The following is a 23,026-nucleotide window of genomic DNA, read 5'->3' on the forward strand; positions in this document are numbered from 1 at the left end:
CTTGGTGGCGCTGTGAGCTCAGATCAGAGTGCAACGCAGAGCGGCCTTGTTCATCCAAAAAAAAAAAGAAAAGCTTTGAGTCATGAGCCTATTCACAACACAGACTTACCGGTTTATCAGGTTCAAAAACGAGAGCGACAATAATAGTAACCTTTCCAACTTTTCCTGGGAGGGAGGGAGGGAGGGAGGGAGAGAGAGAGAGAGAGACTGGAACATGACAGGGAAGAAGCTTCAAAGAACGACTTTGGCTGAGACAGTGCCAACTGTCACCTGTTTTACGAGGTGCGTGGAGCTTCTCAGGAGCTTCTCAGACAATGTAGTGACACAGTGAGACTCGGAATATCTCCTGTAGGACCTACTGTAAGTAAACAGTTTCAGACTTCATCAATCAGTCTATCTATCTATCTATCTATCTATCTATCTATCTATCTATCTATCTATCTATCTATCTATCTATCTATCTATCTATCTATCTATCTATCTTTTTGGTGCCATCATAGCTTTTTTCACAACAATGACTTGGTGTTGGAACATCTTTTTTCCTCTTCACCTTCTTGTCTAGATGTTGATTTGCCGTTTTCTTGTTTCGTGTCACCGTGGATTTTCGGCTTCCATTTAAGAGAAATGGTCTGCTGGAACACGGTCCAGTATGACGGAGCTGGTAAAGTTGTCTGGACGGTGACTTTTTCTTCTGCTTGTGGCTGGTTGGACGTGAGGAGGACAGCGGAGGACAGGGACATGAGAAGGAAATGACTGCTTTCGCTGTCAGTGATTAAAGCTGGTGTCGTATAAGGGATCCATGAACGTAATTAAAAGGCGATAATATAAAAAAAAGATTAATATTTGCAGGGCACGTATGCCTCTTGCTTGGAGGGGTTTTATTGGTGCACAGTCCCATCTGTCCTCAGTTCCTCATCATTAAAATGAGGCATTGGGCCGCTGACACAACGGAGGTGGGAAACGAGGGACGAAACAGGATCGTCTCCTGAATCCAGAGCCTGCCGGTCTCATTATATCCTTATATTGTTATAACACAGGGTTGCGTAGCCTAGAGTGTGACACAGAGTCCCAGGTTCTTGTTACCATCGTGTCCCTGACCGAGACACTTAACCCTGAGTGTCCCCGGGGGGACTGTCCCTGTAAAATTTTAAGGCACTCTGGATAAGGACGACTGATAAAATGAGTCAAGGCAAAAAAAACCCTCATTGTAATAAAGTTAAGATCGTAGCCGCCTATTCATGCCTCGTTATGCTTATTAAGTTTGGATTTTGTGAATGGTAATACTTTGGAAGACGCTTCATATTAGTTGGCTTCTTTTACTGTTGGGTCTTTTTAAATTTTGTTTAAATTTATTAAGGTGACAATAAAGTAATATATTTATATGTGTTTAGCAATGTATGGTTGACAATAAATGTATGTAAAGTAGGAAACTGAAGGGATTTCTGCCTGAATTACCACCTTTCTAATGACGATGAGGACAAGGTGACACAGCAGGTGCATCTAAATGTGGGAAATATTGATAAATGATAAAGAGCGTAATTTAAATGGCCGTAAAACATGTTCTGATACTGAGATAATAAAGGGTATTTTACTCCTGCTTAAAAGAATACCGCAACGTTGGCCTGCCGCACGTTCATCTTCACCCGCATGGAATCGGTTACATGATAATCACCACAATCGCATGCAGATGGAATAACTCGATCTTTTACTGCTGTGTTCATTCCGAGCGCTGTGTTGCGGTCAATAAAGTGCATTTCCTGGACTAATTAAAGCACTTCATATGTGGGCGTGGTCAGCTGGGCCTAGTCGCTTTCATCCCCCCTCGTTGTTGCCTTCAGACTCGCGTCGCGGTTTGCGGGAGCCACTGAGCTGCGTCTCACCCGCTCGGCGAGAGACTTCGCGGTCATATTTCTAGAGAACGATTGGGAAACATGCTGCTGGCAGGACGTCCAGTTATTCCAGTTGTGTGATTGACAGCTGACAACGTGCAGCAGGTCCTGAGGGTGTTTGTTACGTGAAGCTAGGTAGTTTGCATAAGTGTGGCTGATTTGCCACATTTCTTCAAACAAATGATTAACATGTGAAATGAGCCAACCAATATCCATTTTGTGGCACACGTTTCCTAATATATGCTACCGGTCAAAAGTCTGGACGCCCCTACTCTCTGGCGGTTATGGAGACAAAGATTTTAATAAATATTCAATATTTCAACTATCAAATTTTTCACCTAGTTTGCTATTTTTTTTTTTGGTCTTTATTACATAACCTGACGTGTTATTTCATGGTCCTGTTCAGTGACAATTGCAAGATCCACCTATAAGTATGGTGACTGGCGGTGTACGAATAATCGGTGTTTTTTTGCACGGCGCGTCGTCTCTTTGCTGGCCAGTGAAGCGTTCCAGCGTGCGATTCGGCAAGAATCGGGCCGGGAATCTGTAAACATCGCCCCGTCGGAGGCCAAACGTGCCCTGCAGACATTCCCGGCACAACCTGCGGTGTTCAGCCGGTGTAACCCGACCAGTCCCCTCCCACACCTCCTGTCAGCTTTTGTCTCGGCGCGAAACAGCGCAAAGCCCAGAATACACGGCTCACTTCCTTGTGCGAAGTCCCCACCGCGATCCCGGGATCCCCGGGCGGCCTTGCGAGGATTCAGAGCGACGCCTTCACTCGCCTCGCGGGGCGGCGGTGGCCTAGCGGTTAAGGAAGCGGCCCCGTAATCAGAAGGTTGCCGGTTCGAATCCCGACCCGCCGAGGTGCCACTGAGCAAAGCGCCGTTCCTCACACACTGCTCCCCGGGCGCCTGTCATGACCGCCCACTGCTCACCAAGGGTGATGGGTTAAATGCAGAGGACAAATTTCACTGTGTGCACCGTGTGCTGTGTATCACAATGACAATCACTTCCCTTCACTTTACCTTCTCTTGCTTTTCTCCAGGCTGAAGGTCTGAGGGCAAATCCTGTGTCGTCTGTTCCCGATCTGCTTGGATTTACCAGACTTTTCTCATGGACGTGTTTAAATTTGACGTATTTCGGACTCGTACGTAGTGCGTAGAGCCTCCCTCACCATGCAGGATGCCCCCCGGGGTCAGGCGGAGACGGACGGATGGCCGGCAGGTCTCACGAGGCCCTGTGACGGCCGCTCCGAGGACAGCGGCTCCGAGGACAGAGGCTCCAACATCGCCACCATCCTGGAGCTGAAGGACGTCGGCGGCCTCCGCCGCGAACTCTCGAGGAATGGCGACGTCGGGGTTCGTGACAGGGGCGGTGATGATCGGAGCCGCGTCTGCATTGAGGTGGGCACCGTCACAACTCTGAAGCCCTCGGAGCCCTCGCGAGCTCGCTGGTCGCACAGACACGCGTCGATGAGGCCTTCAGACCAGAGTTTGGACCAAACCCCCTCCAGAAAGTCCGAGCAGCACGAACAGCCCCTCTCCAACGGCAGAACGAATGGCGGCCCGCTCGGCGAGGGCACGGAACCCAGCGAGGGGAGCGGTTTTCGGCCCCCGAACGGTGGCTACAATGGCGGCGTCGTGACGCGCGGCCCGGACGAGGAAGACGGCGGCCCCTCACGCCGGAGGAGCGCCGCCGAGGGCGTGTCCTGCTGTTGCCGGGCGGCGCGGGGCGCGCTCCTGCGTTGCCAGGAGGAGACCCCGGCCATGGTGACGGGCGTGGTCCTGACGGCCCTGCTCTGCGTGACCCTCATCGTCATCATCCCCGCCACAGGCAGGGTGAGGTGGCTGGAACTCTCAAATTGCATATATTACATATATATTACATTCCCATATAGAACAAATACACAAAATGTTCATAAAAAGGTTGAATTAATGTGCTGGAGCAACATTGCATAAACTTATCAACTGATCTCATCTTACAAAAAATAAATAAATAAATAATGGTAGGGAAATTGTACGAGCATCAGGATTGCTGACATGTCCAGATATTATATATTTGGGGCAGTGGTGGCCTAGCGGTTAAGGAAGCGGCCCTGCAATCAGAAGGTTGCCGGTTCGAATCCCGATCCGCCAGGGCGCCACTGAGGCGCCTGTCATGGCCGCCCACTGCTCACCGAGGGTGATGGGTTAAATGCAGAGGACAAATTTCACTGTGTGCACCGTGTGCTGTGCATCACAAGTGACAATCCCTTTATATGATTACAAGTTATTGCATTTGAGAGTCCAACCAGTTACAGCCTGGATGTATTGATACAGGGTATTTCCCACCACAATATGGGTTAATTTTTGATTATTGTTTATTCCGTTGTTGGTGGCAGAGCGCGAGCGTGCACGTGGCCGCGCTGGCGGCGGCGTGCGTGCTGCTGTGCGCATGCGCGCTGGTGCTGGCGTGCCTGCCCTGGCTGCCGGAGGTGCGGCGCTGCGGGACGCCGCTGTCCACCTCCGCCTGGGCGGGGCTCTACACCGTCGCCGTGGTCTTCGCCTTCACGGGAGGAGTCGTCACCGCCTGGGAGCAGGTGGGGGTCGCGGCCGTCTCTGCTCTTTCCCCGTGACAATGACTCGGTTTGAAATAACATGTCCGGGGACACTTTTTTTTAGGACCATTTTTTTTAGGACCTGTCCAACATACGTTTTATTAATTAAAGGATCAGAGAGATCAAGTGCTGATGGGTCTTGAACTTGACACCCAGCAGCGTTTTTTTAACAGCCTTATTTACCAGACGTCCTTATCCAGAGTCCAATCCTTATCCAATCAGTAGTTACAGGGACAGTCCCCCCCTGGAGACATTCAGGGTTAAGTGTCCTGCTCAGGGTCACGATGGTAGTAAGTGGGGTGAGTGTGTTACCACCCAAGCGTGTCACTCTTTCATTTTTTACAGGATTTCATGACGTTCGTTTTTGACATCAGATGATAACTCTGATTCAGTCATTTTAAAAACATTTTTTTTTAACAGATCAGATCAGAAGATCCAGGTTCAAACCCCACTTACTACCATCGTGTCCCTGAGCAGGACACTTAACCCTGAGTGTCTCCAGGGGGGGACTGTCCCCTGTAACTACTGGTTGTAAGTCGCTCTGGATAAGGCCGTCTGGTAAACGCTGTAAATGGGCTGGTAGGCCCATTGACTGGCGATGTGTGCATGAAAGTATAGATTATTAATTATGCTGATTATCTGACTGACCCCAGAACTCATTCTTTACTGCCGGAAAGGCAGGACAGTGAAAGACTGACGCTTCTGGCCAATAAAACCCCCCGAATGTTTACCTACGGGTTTATACCGTTGAACATTATTATTTTATGACCTCGTGAACGAACGACAGCAGAGTGTTGTGTGATAAAGAAAGCGTGGAAGTGACGCCCTTTCTTATCTCTCTCTATCTGCAGGTAGCGTTCTTCCTCTTCCTCTCTCTGTGTGTGTACACCGTGCTTCCTCTCCCCATATTCTGGGCCCTGGGGTTGGGCGTCGGCACCAGCCTGTCCCACGTCATCGTGGTCAGCGCGTACGTCCCCGTCACCTCTCCACACATGCCCGACCTGGCGGTGCAGGTATGGACAATAAGACGAAAAAACAAAATGTCACATGCAAAATCCGTGGCCGCCTCACACCGGTCTAACTGTCTGCGCATACGCAAATGTGTTCATACGCGTCCCCGGCATGATGCAAATGTGCATGCGTCTCTCCGAGCTTATTCAAAACCCACGACAGTCGGACCAGGGTTTAAAACGCTCTTTTTTTACCCTTTCACTGTGACGACTGGGGGTGTTGAGATTAATATATAATCATAATCGATTCATCGCGATGCAGACGTGGACGATGCGGCATCCATGCAGTGCAGAACATAATCGCTAATCTGTAACTTTCTGGTGCTGTAGTTAAAAAGTAAAGTGAAAATCAGCACAGCTCACGGTGACACAACGAAATGTGGCCTCTGTATTTAACCATCAACCTTGGTGTGCAGTGGGCAGCCATGATTCGAACCGCTTCCTTAACCGCTAGGACACCCACTGCTCCTGGGCCTCGTCCACACGGACGTTCACAATGAATGCTGAACCACCACTGAACCACCTACACGCATTTTAGCTGCGCTCGATTGCCGTTTCAAAGTGAAGTGATTGTCACTTGTGATATACAGCAGCACAGCACACGGTGCACACAGTGAAACGTGTCCTCTGTATTTAACCATCACCCTTGGTGAGCAGTGGGCACCATGACAGGCGCCCGGGGAGCAGTGTGTGGGGACGGTGCTTTGCTCTGTGGCACCTTGGCGGATCGGGATTCGAACCGGCAACCTTCTGATTAAGGGGCCTCTTACTTCACCGCTAGGCCACCACCCCCCCTGGTGTTTGCTTGTCACTGTTTAACGCTCGTCTTGATTTCGGCAGGAACTGTCCGCACTTACCTGACGCCAAGAACGGCAAAAACACGCCTGTTTCAGATATTGGTGTGAACGAGGCTTTAACTCTCATCTCACCGACGTATTTAAAAACATCATTTTTAACAACGTACGAAAGTAATGTAGAAAAATCGACGGGATGCATCGTGATTTGTTGATAATCGGTCCATAGTTACTCGTACTCGAATCGAATCGTGAGAAAAGCGAAGATTGACACCTTCAGCGAGGACTGATAATATCTCTCCCTGGCTGCCGCGCCACGCCCGCTGCAGCTGGTGGCCAACGCGGTGCTCTTTTTCTGCGTGAACTTCGTGGGGGCTTTCCACCTCTGGTCGACCACGCGCGCCAGCAGGAAGTGCAAGAACGACAGGCAGAACTTCAGCGAGCACCGCGCCAAGCTGATTGGACAGAAGACAAAACAGGTGAAGGGCACACACACACACAAACACACACACACACACACAAAGTTCATGCTAAGAGTACTTTTATACTACAAATGTCCATATCCATATCATACACCAATATATTATCATATTGCTGCTCCTTGTCTGCCTGGTTTGTCTAGTTTGACTCGACCTTGTGTGTTAGTCCTTTTGCACTTTGCCTTTTTGCACACTGTGAATCCCCAAATCTCGTCTCTCTGTGTACTTGCATGTGGTGGGACGACAATGTCGTTGACTTTTGACTAAAGAGAGACAGATATGCATAATTTGCATAATTTTAATTTTATTATTTAGATTTTTCATGGGAACCCTTATAAGTTGCCAGAATCCTCTCTTTTACAAGCAATTCCGGAACAGTGAAAAATAGTGAAGTCAATAGCTTTTAAAAAAATATTAATTGTAATTAATCAAAGACATGTATGCAAATTAACTTGCAAACGTGCTAGTCTAGTTGAATTTATGCAAATGACCTCATAAGTTGATGTGCTGTTCATTTATTTTTTTATGCATTAAAAATTAATTCATCACAGCAATTAACATATCAATTCAATGGCCCAACTATGCTAAATTGCATATGATTATTCCATGAAGTTCTATTTATTACTGGGTTGCAGGTCTCAAGCATCTGGTATGACATGCTTTCAGCAACAATCTCCCACACTGGATCTATTCCCATTACAACATTTTAATGTTGTTTTGGGCAAAATTTGTATTGTTCAGGAAATATTTCAGTCAATTTTACAAATCTAAAGAATGCAATGAGATACCTGGAGTCTCAGTAAAACCTCTAGTAGTATAATAGTGCTGGTCCGTATCCATTTGATACCTGCCCTCTGAAATAATTGATTAACTTCAGGGTGCTGCGTGGCGTTGCTCTGCTAGAAACCCCATCCCAATCAATCAATCAATAAATACAAAAACATCTTCACAAATATCTAGTTATTTACAGTACCATTCTGCTGGACCTCAAACCGGGTCCGAGGATTCAGAGCATGGCTAACTTGTCGACTCCGCCCACTCACTTCCACAGGAGCGTCTCCTACTGTCCATTCTGCCCCGCAGTATCGCCATGGAGGTTAAAACCGAGGTTGTGAAGCGGTTGTCAGGGGAACAGACATATTCGGGCAGCGGCGGCGGGCAAAACTTCCACAGCCTGTACATCCGCCAGCACAAAGATGTCAGGTAACACACACACACACACTCATACGTGCAGAAACTCGTGAAGAAAAAACGTACATCAACACGCCTTCCGTGCCCGTGCAGCATTTTGTATGCAGACATCGTGGGCTTCACGCAGCTCTCCAGCACTTGCAGCCCTGAGGAGCTGGTGGTCATCCTCAACAAGCTGTTTGGCAGGTTCGATGACATCGCGAAGGTGAGTGTAGTCTTTTCTATGGGCGAGGTCTCCTCGCCAGCGCACCGACAACCACACACACTAGACACAAGCACAGAAGAACACAACCCAGTCTCGTACCGCGCACATGCTGTGACGGACGGAACGACAACGCCGGAGATGGAACTCCTTTAAAGGAGAGCAGGGCAATCGCGCCCTGCTGATCCTTACAGTTACCACCCTGTTCGTAATAGTCCGGTGTGGTTTTCAAATGGACCAGTAGCATCATAATGGACACGTAATGCACACCATGACGTTGGGCTAAAACCTACTCCGTACTGTCCAGTACCTCCAAACATGGACAGATGTTCTATGGACTTCTCCACCTCTACAACTGTAGGACTTTTTCTCTTATTGGACAAATCATCACCAACCTGCCCTGACACCAATTCCAGGCTCACTCTACCCTGGAAGGGCGTCCCTCTCTGTATCACTCCTTCCCAACGTCTCTTCCTTTCAACTGTAGGGCCTGTCAAAGCCCAATGAGACACATTGTATATGGGCTAAATAAGAAATAAATGTTGTTCTTGTGAGAATGTACAGTACAGGCCAAACGTTTGGACACACCTTCTCACTCAATATGTTTTCTTAATTTTCATGACCATTTACGTTGGTAGATTCTCACTGAAGGCATGAAAACTATGAATGAACACATGTGGAGTTATGTACTTAACAAAAAAAGGTGAAATAACTGAAAACATGTTTTATATTCTAGTTTATGCAAAATAGCATAAAAAAATAGCATTTGCCTTCACTCTGCGGTCCAGCTCACCCCAAACCATCTGGATTGGGTTCAGGTCCGGTGACTGTGGAGGCCAGGTCTCCACTTTTTGTTAAGTACATAACCCTACATGTGTTCATTCATAGTTTTGATGCCTTCAGTGAGAATCTACCAACGTAAATGGTCATGAAAATAAAGAAAACACATTGAATGAGAAGGTGTCCAAACTTCTGGCCTGTACTGTATGTCCTCCAGGACCAGGGTCAGTGACTCCGGTTCCGCACTGTGTTCCTTGCAGCATTGTGTTCACTCTTCTAGCTGTAGAGAAGAAGATTTGTTGTCGTTTGCATGGCTCAAAGTTGTTCAAATTTTGCTTTGTATAAGACACGATGTCAGACACCGTGCGAATGTGTTCTGTTGTGCCATCAGACTTGTCCGTTTCTGCTCGCTCTGTGCTGCGTTGCGGTGTTGTATCATGCCGTGTGAATCATGTGATGTGTATGAATGCAGGAAAACGAGTGCTTGCGCATCAAGATCCTCGGCGACTGTTACTACTGTGTGTCCGGGCTGCCATACCCTAAGCCGCACCACGCCAAAAACTGTGTCAAGATGGGACTGGACATGTGCACAGCCATAAAGTGAGTCATCGAAAAAGTTGCCCCGTGTGATAATCCCTGTATTGTCGTTATTCTGACATTTTACCCACCTGCAGCAAGCTCCGGGAGGCCACGGGCGTGGCCATCAGCATGCGAGTGGGCGTGCACTCGGGAAATGTGCTCTGTGGCGTGATTGGCCTGCAGAAGTGGCAGTATGATGTCTGGTCCCATGATGTGACGTTAGCCAATCATATGGAGTCTGGTGGTTTGCCTGGGTGAGCTATACTTGTTCCTCATTTATACTCCCATCAAATAGGGGGCAGTATTTCTGCAGACAGGTCAACAAATCTACAGTACGCCATCATTGTTTATTGCTTTCTCATTAGCAAGCATTAGTTTATTAGCAAGCGTACGAGTTCACACCTCGCCAGAAGCAGGGAAGATGCTAGGCTATGTTTTCCCAACGCTAGCAAGTGGACTTATAGAAATAAACATAGAGAAACAGGAAGTGACTGCTTGCTGGCTGTCTGTATGTTGGAGAGGAGGAACTAACTGGCCAGGTGGGTAGTTGGTGTGTGAAATTACTTCTGACAAACCAGAAGATGAACTTGAATGATGCTTTTATAAGCAAAGTTTTCAACGGGGAGGAAAGATTGACTGCCCTTAGATACCATCCTACTGATTCTGCATTTACATTTACGGCATTTATCAGACACCCTTATCCAGAGCGACTTACAATCAGTAGTTACAGGGACAGTCCCCCCTGGAGACACTTAGGGTTAAGTGTCTTGCTCAGGGACACATTGGTAGTAAGTGGGATTTGAACTTGGGTCTTCTGGTTCATAGGCGAGTGTGTTACCCACTAGGCTACTACTACCACCCAACATACAATCAGTAGTTACAGGGACAGTCCCCCCCTGGAGCATCTTAGGGTTAAGTGTTTTGCTCAGGTTAACAATGGTAGTAAGTGGGATTTGAACCTGGGTCTTCTGGTTCATAAGCGATTGTGTTACCCACTAGGCTACTACCATTTTATTTACACTTCTAATACCACTTACACTTAGAGTAAGTCAGTGGACGTCACAAACGTGACCACGCCCACCACCAACACCAGCATACAGATCATCTTTAATGCTTTAATTCAAGTGTCCTAATGGTCGCTCTACATCTCATAAAGTGCACAGTGTTAGGAGGAACAGAGGACGAGAACATGCTATAGAAAGTCTAATGCATCATAACACTGTCCCTTTAAGGACACGTTAAGGACACAGCGTCCGATTTGTTTAACACAACTCTATTGAAATGCATAGGGGCTTTTCTGCCACAATTCTGCGCGTGAAACACACAGACCCACTCCTAATTTCACGGGAGTAAAGTACCCACTGACGTGAGGCATGTTTCAGCACAATATGAAACTTGACTTCCGTCTGTGCAGGAGGGTCCATATAACGGAGGAGACGCTACATCACCTGAAGGGGGCGTATGAAGTGGAGGAGGGAAATGGGGAGAGCAGGGACCCCTACCTGGAGGGCCGGAAAACATACCTGGTCATAGACCCTCATACTGAGCAGCAGTCGGATAAGAAGCCCAAGGTCTGTGTTGTACGAGCTGATTCAATCTTTAGTTTTTTTTTTTTTTTTTTTACGAAGGTGTACAAATTTACCGACCCTCCCGGATTTTATTCATTAATAATCATTTTGTCCAATCACCACATGGCTCTTTAAATTTCACCAAAAACCAAGCCCCAAACTTCCCTCCAGCCTTCATGGCGTAAATATATGTCAATATATTAAACTAGTGCTCATTTTAAATATTTAACGCATTACGAATTAATTCATTAATCACCAAATGATTAATAGTTCCAGCCTCAGTCTTCTCTCGAAGACACCAAAAGGTTCACACCGAAGGTTCACTCTGAACACTTTCTTATCATTCACTCATGCTAATGAGCATCTAATGAAGCAGCTTTTTGATGATGATAATAGTGAACAAAGCCGCCGTGAAGGTAAAAAGTAGACGACTCTGAAAAAACAGATTCATCAAACATACTTCACTTTTAAATTAATACTAATTATAATAATAATTATAACTAATAAATACAAATTAATCCTAAAACTAAATACTTGGGGCGTCCACACTTTTGACTGGTAGTGTAGATATATGGGCAGGTGTACCAGTAACGGGGGGTGTTTTTCTGCACCCAGAACAACAACCTCCTCCTGGCCGACCGCAAGCAGCGCGCATCCGTTCGGATGTCCCAGTACCTGCAGTCGTGGGAGACCATCAACCCCTTCTCCAACCTCAGCCATCCTGACTCCACCCCTTCCACACGTAACCGCCGCAGGCTGCGCCCACGCACCGTGAGTGGGCCTCAGTTGTCCAATAGTCTCGAGTTGTCGGCCAGTCGTGGCCAATCAGGTTTCCTGAAGTCAGTGATGTGATTTCTTCTGTTCTGTAGGAGGAAACGTCTACTCGGGGCGATCCTGAGTCCAACCGGTATTCATTAAAATTCCCTTTCCAATTCTATCGGAATATTCACAATATTCGGAATATTGTCTGTCTGGTTTATCAAAGGCATCATTTATAAGACAAAACATTCATAAGTCGAGTAATATCTTTTCTCTCTTCACAGGTCATCACAGATGCTAAATAATGAGCAGCCGGAGCTACTGGACTGCATCGACACCACTGAGTATGTGGCTTAAAACACATACTGTACCGGCCAAAAGTTTGGACACACCTTCTCATTCAACATGTTTTCTTTATTTTCATGACCATTTACGTTGGTAGATTCTCACTGAAGGCATCAAAACTATGAATGAACACATGTGGAGTTATGTACTTAACAAAAAAGGTGAAATAAGTGAAAACATGTTTTATATTCTAGTTTCTTTGCTCTGATTTACTGCTTTGAACACTCTTGGCATTCTCTCGATGAGCTTCAAGAGGTCGTCACCTGAAATGCTTCTCCAACAGTCTTGAAGGAGTTCCCAGAGGTGTTTAGCACTTGTTGGGGTCCAGCTCACCCCAAACCATCTGGATTGGGTTCAGGTCCGGTGACTGTGGAGGTCAGGTCTCCACTTTTTGTTAAGTACATAACTCCACATGTGTTCATTCATAGTTTTGATGCCTCCAGTGAGAATCTATCAACGTAAATGGTCATGAAAATCAAGAAAACACATTGAATGAGAAGGTGTGTCCAGACATTTGGCCCGTACTGTATATATTACGGAGGCTGGGCAAAAAATACAGACTGTCCTCCTCTCTCTCCCCTTCAGGTCAAAAGCAACAAAGATGAATTGTTTCACCCTGATTTTCAAAGACCTGCAACTGGAAAAGCAGGTATTGCCTGTTGTTTGTAGTGTGTAGATTGTAGTTTTGTTCTTTACCTGTCCAATCATGGGACGCAAATACGAGCTCATCCAAACTAAATCTGCTGTGTGTGTATAAGCGTAAGTGAATTTCTTTAACGCACCTTGAACGCATGTTTGCAGTACCGCCTCTCCGAGTTGACCGGGGTGCACATGTCGGTGGTCTGCCTGGCTGTGGTCTTCCTGTGTGTGTTCACGGTGCAGATGCTCGTCTCTGAAAAGTGAGTGTGGACGACCTACGGCACACGGAAATGTCAAAAACCCCACTTACTGCCCCATTGTGTCCAACACACGTAACCCTGAGTGTCTCCAGGGGGACTTACTAAATAATGGGCCCTCATGCAGACACGTGACAGAAACAAGCTAAGAACACAAATGACAGAAGAGGACGGGACACATCAAGGATACATTTATACTAGAAACAGACGAACACTGTCAAGGTATCAGGGCAAATGTCCAGATGGCATATATTCATGTCGATATATGAAAAATAGCCAAATTTTTAATATTTAATGCATTAAGCGAAGTGATTGTCATACACAGCACAGCACACAGTCACAACAAAATTTGTCCTCTGTATTTAAGCGTCACCCTTAGTGAGCAGTGGGCAGCCATGACAGGCGCCCGGGGAACAGTGTGTGGGGACGGTGCTTTGCTCGGTGGCACCTCAGTGGTACCTTGGTGGATCGGGATTCAAACCGGCAACCTTCTGATTACGGGGCCGCTTCCTTAACCGCTAGGCCACCACTGCCCAACATAAATAATAAAAATGAATAACTAAATTAAAATAAACGAGGGAGCGCATGAGCAGCAATTGTTCCAGCGTTTTTTTTTGTTTTTTTTTGTTTTTTTTTTACTTTCTGTGAAGGAAATCTAGATTATAAATTAATTAATTAATCGCCAAATTGTTAATTTGTTAAAATGGAGCCTTAACTCTTCTAGTTTCGTCATGAACCAGCCCCCACTTACTACCATTGTGTCCCTGAGCCAGACCCTTAACCCTGTAAACGTATTCATCCCAAGAATTCTTGGTCGATTTCCTGACGCCATCACCAGACGCCATTACTTCGGACGGCCGATTTTCTATACCGTAGTTACTTACTTAGCTACTACTGTAGTACGATGTGAACCCTGATCCAAGCCCCCCCCCCTCCACCCACCAACAGGAACGTGGCCCTGGCTGTGTCCTATGGCGTCACGATCCCCGTAGAGCTGCTGTCAATGCTGCTGTTCCTGGGCTTCAGTGGAACGTTCAAGGTGGGACTCTCTTCTCTGGAATAAAACTAGACCCTTCGGTCAGATGCAGTCCCGTTGTCTTCTACTCAGAACTATGTAATGTAAGCAACGAATGCGCCACTTTTAATAATTCCGCTGTAAAGGTGACTTATGTAAAAAGAATGTGGCATGCATGCGTAAAATAAGCTTTTCTACAGAAGTAATTATTCTATATGAAATATACAAGTTGTTTTTGGGCAGTGTTGCTTTCCTAAGAAGATGGACAGCAGGCAGGACCTGTTGTGTGCCGTGGGCGGGGCCACCTGCGTGGCTGTTAGGATGCTGCTGGTCATCTTCTGCCTCCTCATCAGTCTTCTCATGGCCGTCCTCAACTTGGTGAGTAACCGAAGCGTCCACACACACACACACACACACACACACACACGCTGACTTCTCTTATTCTTCAGTACTTCGCTCCAGGAGAAGACTGTTTCAACGTTTCCAGTGATGCACTGGGGCAGAGCGTAGCCATGGAGACCTTAGATCTGTACACCGTACCGGTAAGATCATTAATTACAGAATTAATTACATGGATTCCACGTACCGTACATACCTTTGTCTGTGTTTGTGTGAGCGTGCTTACGGAACGTGTACGTGGTCGTCTCTGTGTGTTTGGGCCTGTCTTTGTGTTTGTTGTGTCGATGCGGTGGTCTTTTTTATGTTGGGCGTCCATTAGAGCTGTAACCGCTAATTTGACAGCGGACGAGTACAGTTGTTTTAAAAGCCCGACTGTCTTTGCGTGTCCTACGAGCACTAGACTGAAGGCAGAAATACACTTGCTGTTAGCTAAGTACTTACGTGCGTACACGCAACAGCTTTCCGTATGGTGCCTACACAACGGAATGTGTACGGATACGGATGCAATACCTGGGTAGTTAAGTGTTAAGGAGTACACACTACAGATTACGACAGACGGTACGGACACAAGTATGCTGCTCAAAAGAAACGAAGGGGACACTTAAACAACACGCCAAGCAAACAATAGTCCCCTGAAATCAAACTGTCCACTTGGGAAGCAACACTGATTAATAATCGACTTCGCACGCTGCTGTGCAACTGGAATAGAAAATCGAATGGGGTGGAAATTATCGGCAATTAGCAGGACGTCCCCAATAAAGGCGTGGCCCTGCAGGTGGTGGCCACAGACCACTTCTCAGTTCCTTATGCTTTCTGGCTGATGTTTTGGTCACTTTTGAATGCTGGTGGCACTTTCACTCTGGTGGTAGCATGAGACGGAGTCTACAAAGACACAGCACACGGTGCACACAGTGAAATTCTCTGCATTTACCCTTGGTGAGCAGTGGGCAGCCATGACAGGCGCCCGGGGAGCAGTGTGTGCAGCGCTTTGCTCAGTGTCACCTCAGTGCACCTTGGCGGATCGGGATTCGAACTGGCAACCTTCTGATTAACTGCTAGGCCACCACTGCCTCAAAAAGGTTTGTGTCAGAAGTGGGATTCGAACCCACAACTACATTCTGAGACCAGAACTTGAGTCTGGAACCCACACAAGCGGCTCAGGTAGTGCAGCTCATCCAGGATGGCACGTCAATGCGAGCCGTGGCAAGAAGGTTTGCTGTGTCTTGTCAGCGTAGTGTCCCGAGCATGGAGGCGCTACCAGGGGACAGGCCAGTACATCAGCAGACGTGGAGGCCGTAGGAGGGCAACAACCCAGCAGCAGGACGCTACCTCCGCCATTGTGCAAGGATGAGCACAGGAGGAGCCCTGACAGAGCCCTGCAAAATGCCCTCCAGCAGTCCTCAAGTGTGCATGCGTCTGCTCAAACGGTCAGAAACAGACTCCATGAGGGTGGTGTGAGGGCCCGAAGTCCACAGGTGGGGGTTGTGCTTACAGTCATTTGGACTTCTTTTAAGGACATTGCATGAACATTTGGATCAGCCTGTATCGTGATTTTCCTCTTTCATTTTGAATTTGTCCTCCATGGGTTGATTTCCATTGGTAATTTTGGTGGGATTCCGTTTGTCGGCACACTCAACTATGTAAAGAGCAAAGTGTTTCATGGGAAAATTTCGTTCATTCAGATCTGGGATGTCTTGTTTTTGTGTTCCTTTATGACTTTACACTTGCCAAATTGCCAAACTTTTACCAATAAACAAAACAAATGGACAAGCAGCGAATCACACGGAAAGGATAGGCACTAATTTACCGCGTGACCTCGACCCAACTCGACCCCACCAGACCCAGACTAAAACGATAGAAATTGATATGAAATGATAGAAATCAGGCCAGGATTTCCAGGATCTAGTGTACGTTGTGTGTGCGTAAGCATTCGTGTGTTCATATATGTGAATTTTGTGTATATAAGTAATGTTTGTGTGTGTGTGTGTGTAGTACTACCTGTTCTGCTGTCTCCTGGCCATGCTGGGCGTGGTGGTCTTCGTGAGGATGTGCTTCTCGGTGAAGCTCTTCCTCCTGACTCTGGCGCTGGTGGTCTACCTCGCCCTCTTCCTGTGCGTGTACGCGCCACGTTCCGACTGCTACGTCTCACAGCTCTACGGCAACGGCAGCTACAGGTCATTTACATTTTACATTTACAGAGTTTACCAGACGCATTTACGTTTACATTTACGCCATTTATCAGACACTCTTATTCAGAGCGACTTACAATCAGTAGTTACAGGGACAGTCCCCCCTTGGAGACACTCAGGGTTAAGTGTCTCATTTCATGGAAGTAGTTAATAATACACAGTTTTAATATATGTTAATATTTTGTTACTTTGTTACTATTGTCATTGCCACATAAATGTGTTTGTGTGTGTTTGTGTGTGTTTGTGTGTTGTGTGTCTACAGACCAGGAGTCCTGAAGGAGCCCAAGATCATGGCTGGAATCTGGCTGGTTATTTTTTATTTTATTTCTGTCGTTCTGTCTCGACAAGTAAGTGCTGTGTTTTTTTTTGGAAGATAAGAAAAACAGAAAATGAACAGTAGGGGGCGATCTAATTGAACACTAACCCTAACTAAATTAATAATTAATAAAGGGTTTTTCACTGGACAACCATTTGTGAAAAAATCCAAAATGTAAAGACCGTTGATGACACACAAATACTTCCGCCCCCTACTGTCTGGTTGATGAAGTGTTGAAAACTGCCACAGACACTCTTTCTTCCTTCCCACCCCCCTCTCCCCCACTTCCTCTCCCACTCACTCTCTCTCACTCTCTTCCACTCCCTCTCCCTCCCTCCCTCTTCTCACTCTGCTCACTCTCCCTCCTCTCTCTCTCTCCCTCCTCTCTCCCTCTCCCTCTCTTCCACTCACTCTCTCTCCCTCCCTCTCCCACTCTCTCTCTCACTCTCTCTCCCTCCCTCTCCCTCTCTCACTCTCTCTCTCTCTCTCTCTCTCTCTCTCAGGATGAGTTGCAGTGCCGCCTGGAGTTCCTGCTGGAACGCTGTTTTAAGGTGGAGCGGACGGAGATGGAGACCATGGAAAACGTCAACAAGCTGCTCCTGGCCAACGTCCTGCCTGGACACGTCGCCGCCGAGTTCATGAGGGAGGGGATCCCCAACCAGGTAACCGATGGTAACGAGGTGTAAATTAATGTGTACATAAATATAAAAAGGTTCCACAAAGGAATCTGGGGTTCATGAATACGTGGATTTTTTTCCAAGTTGACCTGTGTGTGTGTGTGTGTGTGTGTGTGTGTGTGTGCAGTACCTGTACAGCAAGTCGTGTGAGTGTGCGTGTGTCATGTTCGCCTCGGTTCCAGAGTTTAAGGAGTTCTACACGGAGAGCAGCGTCAACCACGACGGCCTGGAGTGCCTCCGGTTCCTCAATGAGATCATAGTGGACTTTGATGAGGTAACTCTCGCCCATAATTAATATGCTGATCCTTAAAAAGTCTTGAATTGGATTTTAGAAAATTAACGCCATAAATCCAGAATTATAGGTGTTAAAAGTACTGTAGACTCTAAATAATTTACTGGATTTCTATTTTTTATATAAAAAAAATAGAAATATACATATATATATATATATGTATATATGTATGTATGTATGTTTGTTTGTTTGTATCGAAAAATTCTCTGATATTAATGAATCAGGAATCCACCGATCATGGCGTGCTGCGCACTTGCACGAACTTTTCCGAACGATTCGCTGCTTGTAAATTTGTTGCGGTGATTTGTTTTATGTTTTTTGCATGCTGTAAATGAATGCATTAAATGTTTTTTTGATAAAATGTTAATTAGATTTGGAAATCTCGCCCACTGTCGCCACTTGTACATGGTGACAGCACGTACAATATGTATTTATTACATATTTATTATTGCAGGGGGGTTATTACTTTTCAACGGGCTTCGCAAAATGCCGCTTTTCCGCTCTCGATCTGTCTTGCGCTCCCTGAAATATAACTCCAAAAAAGCCACGCCCACCCTATACAACAGTGCTGGTCAGGTGGGAATGGATATGGAGTCGTGAACTAAAGTATCCCATTTATATCCAGCGGTTCCTATATGCTACTATATGTAGTACATTTTCGTTAAAATCAAGTTCAAGTTAAGCTTTATTGTCGTTTCAGCTACATACATGTTACTGACGAATACTGAAATGAAACAACGTTTCTCATTTAAACAACGTTACATACCGACATAAAGTGACCGTGTGCGACATCGACAAACCGGGCCACATACAGTGCAAACATGGGCAGTGCTAAAAAATTAAGGTGCAGAGTGAACATGTGCAAATGCTGCTGTGGTACCTGATTTTGAAAAAAATCTTATTGATTTATTTATTATTTAGTTGTATGAAGCTGCAGTATTGGGGAAATAACATTTGAAGTCATGTAAAGATTTTGTAATTGTTCATTTTTTTTATTGATAGGCAAGCAAGTGCCATTTATCATATCACATATCGCAGTATTGTGATGACTGTTTTTCTCCCAAATTGTGCAGCCACGAAATTAGAAACCGAAAATATCAAAATTGCCCCCTAGTGGCCTGCTGCAGTACAGGTAATATGAGGCTGAATATGACTTAATATATTTCTTAAGATAAAATACAATTAATGTTGTATTTTAGAAGAGCATGTGGTCCTCACAGTGTCTGCCAAGAAAAACTGTAAGTGAAAGTGAAGTGATTGTGATACACAGCACAGCACATGGTGACACAACGGAATGTGTCCTCTGTATCACCGCTAGGCCACCACTGCCCCCAAAAGTAGTTGACGACCCCGATGAAGGCTCTTAAATTTGATGAAAGTGGCCTCAAAAAGTTTTAAATTTGGCTTCCTTAGCTAAGTAGTGGCAACAATCGTGTATTTTTATGAAGGTCCCTGTTTTTAGGGCTGAAAACCGGAATAACTGCAAAAACCTCGTGTAAATAGTCAACCATTTAAAATGTCTTGATAGTTCATTGTTAAAAGCGGTAATCCTTCTTATTACTTAATCATAATGAATTTAATGTTCCTGCCATGTCTCCCTCCTTCTCCCACTCCTTCACGTCCAGCTGCTCTCCAAGCCAAAGTTCAACGCGGTGGAGAAGATAAAGACGGTGGGCAGCACCTACATGGCGGCCTGCGGCCTGACCGCGGCGTCGTCTGATGGAGAGGAGAAGAAGGTTGGTGTGTTTGCATTCGTTTGACCGGGTTTGGGGACCACGGGAAACCGAGGATAAACATACACTGCTCACAATAAGTGAGGGACGTTGTGAGAGACTTAGTGGATGTCACACATACATTTACATGTACGGCATTTACCAGACACCCTTATCCAGAGCGACTTACAATCAGTAGTGACAGGGACAGTCCCCCTGGAGCAACTTAAGGTTAAGTGTCTTGCTCATGGACACAATGGTAGTAAGTGGGATTTGAACCTGGGTCCTCTGGTTCATAGGTGAGTGTCTTACCCACTAGACTACTACCACCCTGTATAAGGTTGTCATGACCAACGTACCACCTCCAGCCCACCAGAGGGAGCAAGATCAGCCGGGAAGACGGCGACCCGGAAGTGGAAGTTTAGTTCCCAGAGACGCTAGCCTTCCTTATAAGTGCTGGATTGTTCCTGCCTTTTGACCACGACCTTTGCCCTCGATCTTGGGTTTGCCTCCCCCCTTTTGCTACGATGATACGTATATGCTATATTTTTCATTGTGAATGATCTTGCTTAAAAAAAAGAAAAGAAATAAAGGGGCAGTGGTGGCCTAGCAGTTAAGGAAGTGGCCCCCTGTAATCAGAAGGTTGCTGGTTCGAATCCCGATCCGCCAAGGTGCCGCTGAGGTGCCAGTGAGCAAAGCACCGTCCCCACACACTGCTCCCCGGGCGCCTGTCATGGCTGCCCACTGCTCACTCAGGGTGATGGGTTAAACGCAGAGGACACATTTCACTGTGTGCACCGTGTGCTGTGCTGCTGTGTATCACGTGACAATCACTTCACTCACTTAAAAAATGCTACCCCACCTTCCTGCCACCTATAGCCAAGCAACGGTGTCCACCTCCCATCCAACCCACGAGGCCCTCCCATCCAACCCACGCTCCCGGACCGTCCTCAAGCCAACCGTCTTCCTGTTCTCCTCCGTCCCGGTCCACCCCAGCCTCATCCCCTCGTCTCCTTCCCCCGCTACTCCGCCCGGAGCCAGAGCTCCGTCCCCTGCTCCACTCCCGTTCCCCCTCGCCTTCGGCCTCCCTCTCACAGACCAAGCGCCTCCGGTCCTCCTCCCCAGCTCTCCCAGTGTCCTCTCCCCACACGACGAGTTGTCCCCCGCTCCGAGCATGTCTGCAAGTGCGTTGAAAACTGTGTTTTTTTCACTTCAGACATTTTTGGGGAAGGGAGGCAATTGTATTGGGCGATAGAGACACCTAATTCCACCGCTTTGGCTTGAATGCCAGACGACCATTGCAGGTGACTCCACTGACACCAAGACACCAGCGTGAACGTTTGCAGTGTGCACAAGACCATGTGACCTGGACAATGCAGTAGTGGTCTACCGTTCACTGATGAGTGTCGCATTGTACAAGTCTCAGTCACTGCACGTTCTTCCCTCATCATAGAGACTTCATAGAACCCATCATCATCTCCCAATTCCGCCAGCACACCCCTGACTTTCATGTTCATGGATGATAATGCTCCATCACGTCGCGGCAGAATTGTCACAGCTCGACTTCAGGAAGTTGGAGTGCCTGGTATGGTCTGGCCATCAATGTCACCTGACCTGAACCCCACACAGCTATCCCTGCCAGGCTGTCCCTGTCATTGTCTAAATATTTGGGTTAATAAATATTAAACTAATCAAAATGGTGTTTCTTCTCATACGTTATTCGTAACATCAAAGGGAACTTTTACTTATTACTTATACTTACTTATATATTTTTTCATTGTGAATGATCTGGAAAGTGAAAGGAGGTGGTTCTCTAGCACAACGGTATCAAAGTCAAAGTCAGCTTTATTGTCAATTCTGCCACAAATACAGGACATACAGAGAATTGAAATTACGTTACTCTCAGACCCATGGTGCTTATAAGTAACATTAAATACAAAACAGTAACATTGAATACAAAGGTATAAATACAATAAAAAAAAACACAATATACAATTTTAAAAACACCATATACAAATAAGGGCACATGGTGGAGAGTGCAAAACCATGTAGTGAAACAGAGGTAAGTGTAAAGTGACAAAGTGACAAGGTGACAAAGTGACAAGTGAGGTAGTTGGCAGACCAAAGCTGCACAGAGTGACTGGTGCATGGTCAGTTTGTGTGTGTTAGGGTTCAGAAAGTTTGTGGAGCAGAGGAGGGGTGTGAGGAGAGTGGGGGCAGAGCCGGGAGAGAGTTGAGCTTCCTGACAGCCTGGTGGGTGAAGCTGTCCTTCAGTCTGCTGGTCCTGGCCTGGAGACTCCGCAGTCTCCTCCCTGATGGCAGCAGCCAGAAGAAGGTTTGCATTGGGTGGGTGGGATCGGCTGCTATGCCGAGGGCTTTCTTGGTGAGACGTGTGCTGTATAAAACAACAATATCTAAATTCAAATATATTGGATTATATTGTTTATCGTTTTTTATACTGTTGTGTTTGAGAGACAGCGTGCGATTCTGATTGTGACTGTGATTCTCTGGGTTTGGTCTGGACATTTGTGTGTCACGGTCTCCCCCTACAGGGAGGTGACGGGTCCTACAACCACGTGCGCCTCATGATAGAGTTCGCCATGGCACTGATACGCAAGCTGGAGAACATCAACTCGCACTCCTTCCAGAACTTCAAGCTCAGGATTGGTGGGTCGTTATTCCCGATCGTGGCACTCTGGCATTAACGGTGTGGTTTCTTTTTAATGATCCCTCTTCCTCGTCGGCAGGGATTAACCACGGCCCCGTCATCGCAGGGGTTATAGGAGCTCACAAACCCCAGTACGACATCTGGGGCAACACCGTGAACGTGGCCAGCAGGATGGACAGCACCGGCGAGCTGAACAAGATACAGGTCACTCGGAGAGACATGTTTCTGCCCTCCTCCTCCTAAAAAAAAACATTGATTGATTGATTGATTGATTAAATAGAAATATCCTGCTCCCTTTAGGTGACTGAAGAAACTAAGAAAATTGCGGAGGTGCTGGGCTACAGCCTGACCCTGAGGGGCGTGATCAACGTGAAGGGCAAAGGGCAGCTGACCACGTACTTCATCAACCACGAGCCTGGGGCGCATTCCTGACACGCACACACACACGCACACACACTACACACACACACACCACACATACACACACAACACACACTACACATACACACACACACACACACACACACACACATACACACACTACACATACACACTACACATACGCACACTACATACACACTACACACACACACACTACACACACACACTACACATACACACAAACACTACACACACTACACACATGCACACACACACACTACACACATAC

At 46.7% G+C, this 23,026-nt stretch overlaps 1 protein-coding gene across 1 annotated transcript; it reads left to right on the forward strand.

The window, feature by feature from the left end:
- Positions 1 to 214: 214 nt before the first annotated feature.
- LOC114793089 (adenylate cyclase type 4) lies at positions 215 to 22,907 on the forward strand. The gene is made up of 26 exons (XM_028984772.1): positions 215 to 360; positions 2,935 to 3,727; positions 4,270 to 4,467; positions 5,337 to 5,498; positions 6,619 to 6,768; positions 7,820 to 7,971; positions 8,053 to 8,164; positions 9,414 to 9,541; positions 9,616 to 9,774; positions 10,935 to 11,091; positions 11,704 to 11,859; positions 11,958 to 11,995; positions 12,132 to 12,191; positions 12,778 to 12,841; positions 12,994 to 13,091; positions 14,037 to 14,127; positions 14,347 to 14,481; positions 14,553 to 14,645; positions 16,495 to 16,676; positions 16,954 to 17,038; positions 17,511 to 17,669; positions 17,812 to 17,958; positions 19,602 to 19,712; positions 22,241 to 22,355; positions 22,436 to 22,560; positions 22,657 to 22,907. The coding sequence occupies exons 2-26, from the start codon at positions 3,065 to 3,067 to the stop codon at positions 22,786 to 22,788; spliced, it is 3,672 nt and encodes a 1,223-aa protein (XP_028840605.1). The 5' UTR covers positions 215 to 360; positions 2,935 to 3,064; the 3' UTR covers positions 22,789 to 22,907.
- Positions 22,908 to 23,026: the final 119 nt, after the last annotated feature.

The sequence above is a fragment of the Denticeps clupeoides genome, chromosome 1 (assembly GCF_900700375.1).
Source record: "Denticeps clupeoides chromosome 1, fDenClu1.1, whole genome shotgun sequence".
NCBI classification, from domain to species: Eukaryota; Metazoa; Chordata; class Actinopteri; order Clupeiformes; family Denticipitidae; genus Denticeps; species Denticeps clupeoides.

Coding starts and splice junctions, on each gene's coding strand:
- LOC114793089 (XM_028984772.1), top strand. CDS start 3,065: ATGCAGGATGCCCCCCGGGGTCAGGCGGAGACGGACGGATGGCCGGCA. Junction 12,192..12,777: donor GACTGCATCGACACCACTGA/GTATGTGGCTTA, acceptor TCTCCCCTTCAG/GTCAAAAGCAACAAAGATGA. Junction 12,842..12,993: donor ACCTGCAACTGGAAAAGCAG/GTATTGCCTGTT, acceptor GCATGTTTGCAG/TACCGCCTCTCCGAGTTGAC.